This window comes from Carcharodon carcharias, chromosome 2, assembly GCF_017639515.1.
Source record: "Carcharodon carcharias isolate sCarCar2 chromosome 2, sCarCar2.pri, whole genome shotgun sequence".
In the NCBI taxonomy this organism is placed as follows: domain Eukaryota; kingdom Metazoa; phylum Chordata; class Chondrichthyes; order Lamniformes; family Lamnidae; genus Carcharodon; species Carcharodon carcharias.
In genome coordinates, this window is record NC_054468.1 from 238,580,677 (window position 1) to 238,586,676 (window position 6,000).

Here is a 6,000-nt window from a genome sequence, read left to right on the forward strand (position 1 = left end):
CTACCACTCTCGGTGCTTCTTTCAAGTGATGTTCAACATGGAGGAACACTGATTCATGAGGTTTCCTTGCCCACATTCGACCTGATGCCATGAGACTTCATGTGAACCAGAGTCGATGTTGATGACTCCCAGGGCAACTCCCTCCCGACTGTATATCACTGTGCTCCCACCTCTGCTGGGTCTGTCCTGATGATGGTGTCTGGGACATTATCTGTAAGGTATGATTCTGTAAAGATGACTATGTCAGGCTGTTGCTTGACTCGTCTGTGAGACAGCTCTCCCAATTTTGGCACGAGCCCCAGATGTTAGTAAGAAGATCTTCTTAGGATCAACTGGGCAGCTGTGCTTTGTCGTTTCCGGTGGCCAGGTTGATTGCTGGTGGTCCAGCTGTTTTCATTCCTATCTGACTTTGTTAATGTGGTTTGATATTATATGGGGTGGCTTGCTAGGCCATTTCAAAAGGCGGTTAAAAATTAACCAAATTGTTTTGATTCCTCAGTCACATGGGGGCCAGACCAGTTAAGGTTGGCAGATTTCCTCCCCGCAGGAGGTTACTGAACTGAGTTTTTACGATAATTAAGTAGTTTCCTGATTTTGTTACTGAGGCTAGTTTTTTCTTTCAGATTTATTAATTAATTGAAATTAAATTTCCTCAGCTGCTGTGGGGGACATGAACTCATGTCTCTGGTGCATTAGTCCGAGGCTCTGGGTTACTGAGCCATTAACGTTACCACCATGCAATAAGCCAATGATCCCGTATTCTCAATTTGTAATGCCACCTTCAAAGATTTGTGTACATACACCCTACATTTCTCTATTCCTGCACCCTCTTTGAAATTGTACATTTAGCTCATAATGCCTCATAATTCCTTTTACCAAAATGTAGCACTCTGCACTTCTTAGTATTAAAGGGCATCTACCATGTGCCTGCCCATTTCATCTCCTTAAGTCTGCGATTATCCTGCTTGCTGTTCACTACTTTCCCAAGTTTCATGCTATCTGTAAGCTTTGAGATTATTCCTCGAATACACAGGTCATTAATACATATCAAAAAGGGCACTGCTGCTAATACCGACTCTTGCAGGACACCAGTGTGTACCTCTCTCTGGTCTTAAGAAACAACTGTTCATCACTAATCTGCTTTCTGCTCCTTAATCAATTTGTATTCACACAGTCACTGCCACTTTAACCCCGTCGGCTTTGATTTTGCTATCAAGTGTGGCACTTTATCAAAGGCCTTTTTAAAACCTATAAACACACTAACCATCTGCAGTCCCCTGTTATTTCATGAAAAACTTGAAATGAATTTGTCAAACAATTTTCCTTTAACTATTCTGTACACTTTTTCATTTATTAACTCAATTTTCCACATGACAGTTTTGTCTTGGATTAATGTCTCGAAAGGTTTCCCACAGTTGCCATGTTTAACCCTTTCTCCTGCTTTTGAACAAGTGTAAATTTTGTAATTTGCCATCTTCTAGCTCCGTCCCAATATCCAAGAACAGATACAAAAACAAAAATTGCTGGAAAAACTCAGCAGGTCTGACAGCATCTGTGGAGAGAAAGAGTTAACGTTTTGAGTCCAGATGGCTCTTCTTCAGAACTGAAGGACTGACCCAAGGACTGATGCCCAGTTTGGGTTCTGCCAGGGCCACTCAGTTCCTGACCTCATTACAGCCTTGGACAAAAGGGCTGAACACCCAAGGTGAGGTGAGAGTGACTGCCCTTGACATCAAGGCTGCATTTGACCGAGTGTGGCATCAAGGAGCACTGGCAAAACTGGAGTCAATGGGAATCAGGGGGAAAACTCTCCACTGATTGGACTCATACCTAGCACAAAGGAAGATGGTTGTGGTTGTTGGAGGTCAGTCATCTCAGCTCCAGGAGTCACTGCAGGAGTTTAGTATCCTAGGCCCAACCATTTCCAGCTGCTTTATCAATGAACTTCGTTCCATCATAAGGTCAGAAGTGATGATTGCACAGTGTTCAGCACCATTCACGACTCCTCAGATACTGAAGCAGTCCATGTCCAAATGCAGCAAGACCTGGCTAATATCCAGGCTTGGGCTGACAAGTGGCAGGTAACATTTGCGCTACACAAATGCCAGGCAATTACCATCTCCAACAAGAGAAAATCCAACCATCACTCCTTGGTGTTCAATGGCATTACCATCACTGAATCCCCCACTGTCAACATCCTGGGAGGCTTACCATTGACCAGAAACTGAACTGGATTAGCCATATAAATACTGTAGCTACAAGAGCAGGTCAGAGGCTAGGAATCCTGTGATGAGTAACTCACCTCCTGACTCCCCAAAGCCTGTCCACCATCTACAAGGCACAAGTCAGGAATGTGATGGAATACTCCCCACTTGCCTGGATGAGTGCAGCTCCTACAACACTGAAGAAGCATGACACCATTCAGGACAAAGCAGCCCGCTTGGTTGGCACCACATCCACAAACATTCACTCCCTCCACCACCAATGCACAGTAGCAGCAGCGTGTACCATCTACAAGATACACTGCAGGAACTCACCAAGGCTCCTTCAACAACACCTTCCAAACCCACAACCACTACCATCTAGAAGGACAAGGGCAGCAGATAGATGGGAACACCACCACCTGGAAGTTCCCCTCCAAGTCACTCACCATCCTGACTTGGAAATATATCACCGTTCCTTCACTGTCACTGGGTCAAAATCCTGGAACTCCCTCCCTAACAGCATGGTGGGTGCACCTACACCACACAGACTGCAGTGGTTCAAGAAGGCAGCTCACCAGTGGACAGAGTCTAAATTGGTTCTTCATCATATTCTTTTCTTTTCTAGGAATTGAAGGGCCCCCCGGACCCCCTGGACCACAAGGTAGGGTATGCCCAATGTAACCATTTGTTTTCTGTTCCTTCCTACCATGCCAACTCTTCAATTTCCATCCCTGAATATATCCTGTCACCTCAGGGCTGATGTGGCAGCCAATTCCCACTCTTCTGTCTAGCTCCAGTCATCAGAAGATGGTCTTCACAATGCTACCAAGTGACATTTAGTCACCAATAACCTACTCCATCGTATCTAGTTCCACTGTGTTGCTCTTTCTGATCCCGTGTCACCCTCAGTGTCCCTCCCTCTGTTTCCAGAGTGCTGGGCTTCACTCCATCTATTTTGATTTCTGATATGTTTCGATTCTCACAGGTCCCGCAGGTGAAGACGCCTTCATTGAACGGATTTCATTTTCTGCGGCCCTCACCACTCCTCAGCTCAATCCTGGGACCATCCTATTTGATAAGGTGTTGGTGAACGAAGGAAGCCATTACGATCCAAGCACAGGTGAGGCCTGGGTTCCCCACTTAGAGAGAAGGGTTGGGAATTAGGCAGTAGTCTAATAGTCTAACCTTCCGAGCATTCTGTCCTGTTGTTTTCAGGTATCTTTACTGTCCCATATGATGGCCGATACTTCATTAGTGCTATTTTGACCGGACATCGTAACCAGCGGATTGAAGCTGTTCTCGCAAAGTCTAACACCGGGCTGGCAAGGATTGACTCGGGGGGTTTCCAACCCGAGGGGTTGGAGAACAGGCCTGTGGTGGGCGCTCAACCTATCTCAGGATCCCTGGGAATCTTCAACATCATCTTACCCCTTCGCCAAGGAGACACAGTCTGTATCGACCTGGTTACAGGCAAATTGGCCCATTCAGACGAACCCCTGACGGTCTTTAATGGGGTTCTTTTGTACGAAGATGAGGATATTTGATGGAATGGTCTCCCAGGGGTCTGCCCTGTGCTGTATTTAAACAGAAATATATTCAGAGCTCATTCACATCAAGTTTGAGATCTAGAGCCCGATCTCCACACTGCTGCTGAATTATTTAACAGAAAGCAAGTTGTTGCAATCTTTGACACCAACTGATGCTGCGCAGAGAGGACTTGATAGCCTCTATTTTATCTTTTCAACATGAACCATATTTAATGAAAGAGAGCCAACCTGACTGCCTATCTGTGTAGAATTCAGAAACATTCCAGGACCCGGTGCTTGGTTGGTGGAGTTTGGTGTCTGGAATGAGAAGGATTGAAGGATTCCATATCCACACAAGGAACTGAGTTGCTTGTATTGAAAACTGTCAGCTCAGAGATGATTGGTTATAAATAAAAAGCTCCATTTTTTAATGCTGGGATTGTCTCATTTTATTCAATCTAAATGATGTGGCGTTTCTCTTCCCAAACACTTTTCATGCAGAAAAATAGCTCCAAGGTGTTTCCAAGGAGTGCAAACTAAACCAACACCAAGCTACACATTCTCTCTCTCTCTCTCCACGCAGTGTCCTCAATGTCAGAGGATTGCTAATCATGGTTTATGTCTTGATAGCACTAAGGGGAAAGTTGCAAAGACAGGCCTGAAGAACGACCTTGAGTCTGACCTGTAGTGTCGCCATTATTCTGCACTAACATCGAGCTAACAATGAAGGTTTTCAGGAGCATCTTAATTTTGAAAATCGCCAAATGGCAGAAATTTCTCATCACTACCAATAGGTGCTGGCCTTGCCAGCAATGCTTAATCGTAAGAACAAATACATTTTTAAAAATTGTGTACACACCCATGTTCCCTACTGTCTCCCAATTCCCTATCCAAGCCAACTGGAGGCAATTCCATGCACACTCATTTTTGCTAAGGCTCTTGTGTGAAAACATATCAAAAGGCCACTGGAAGTCCATATAAATAATAGAATCAATAGAGCACAGGTGGCCATTCGGCCCATCATGTCAGAGTTGTCGCTCCTAAGGAGCAATTCACTGCCACTTCCCTGCCTGCTTCCCACTTTCTTGTACATTCTTCCTTTTCAGATATTTAGAAAACATAAGAATTGCACAGGTCACTCTGCCCATTGTGTCAGTGCCACCGATAAATGAGCCACCCAGTCTATATCATCGCCTTGTCCACCTTAATAGTGAATCCTGAAAAAATCAACTTGATAACTTGCACATGAATGACCTTTACAAATCCACATCAACTGATCAGCTCATATTTGATTAAATGCTTACTTGGTCTCTAATAACAGACTCCAGTCACTTCCTCACTACTGATGTTAAACAGACAAGCCTGTGGTTATGTGGTTTCTCTCTCCCTCCCTAATTAAACATCAACAGGTTAGGTGAGTAGGCAAAGTGGCAGATGGTGTATAATGTGGAGAAGTGTGAGGTTATTCACTTTGGTCATGAGAATGGAAAAGCAGAATATTATTTAAAAGGTGTGAAACTTGTAAATATTCAAAGAGATTTGGGTGTGCTGGTGAAAGGAACACAGTTAATATCAGGAACAAACAATTAGGAAGGCTAATTGCATATTGGCCTTTTTTACAAGAGGATTGGAGTACAAGAATAATTGTACAGGGTTTTGGTGGAATACTGTACAGTAAGTACAGTACATTCACTATTCCAGAGGATTGTGGATGCTTCATTGTTCAATGTATTTGAGGCTGAGATAGACAGATTTTGGGGCTCTCAGGAAATCAGGAGGATATGAGGAGCAAGTGGGAAAGTTCAGCTAAAGCCAGAGATCAGCCATGATTATATTGAATAACAGAGGAGGCAGAGCAGTGCCAGTATTTTATCCATTACCATTTTGTTACATATATTAAATCCAGTAAGTTCCTCTCTTTGATTTGTTTTTAGTTCCTTATTACTAACGCTTTTTCTTTTCCTCTACTGTGAAAACAATTACTGAGTACTCACTTGGATAAATCTGTCATCCCCTTCTCTATGACAGTAACACCTGTGGATGTCATGAAACAAACTTACATCTTCCTCACTGGGGGTGCTGGAAAGTTGAAATAAAAGCAGGAAATGCTGACAGATCTCTATGTAGATGGAAACAGAGTTAACATTTCAGGTCTGTGACTGATGAAAGCTGATCAAGCTGAAAGCTTAACTCTTTCTCTCTCCACAGATTGTGCAAAACCTGCTGTGTATATCCAGCATTTTCTGTTTTTATTTCACATCTCCCTTAGC

At 43.7% G+C, this 6,000-nt stretch overlaps 1 protein-coding gene across 1 annotated transcript in view; it reads left to right on the forward strand.

Moving 5' to 3' along the window:
* LOC121289033 (EMILIN-1-like) overlaps positions 1–4,161 on the forward strand; it is a 137,012-nt gene extending 132,851 nt beyond the window's left edge. The window contains exons 6-8 of the mRNA XM_041207952.1: positions 2,830–2,865; positions 3,190–3,324; positions 3,420–4,161. Of these exons, the coding sequence (XP_041063886.1) occupies positions 2,830–2,865; positions 3,190–3,324; positions 3,420–3,748 (500 nt within the window). The 3' untranslated portion in view covers positions 3,749–4,161. The remainder of the gene's footprint in view (positions 1–2,829; positions 2,866–3,189; positions 3,325–3,419) is intronic.
* The last annotated feature ends 1,839 nt before the right edge of the window (positions 4,162–6,000 follow it).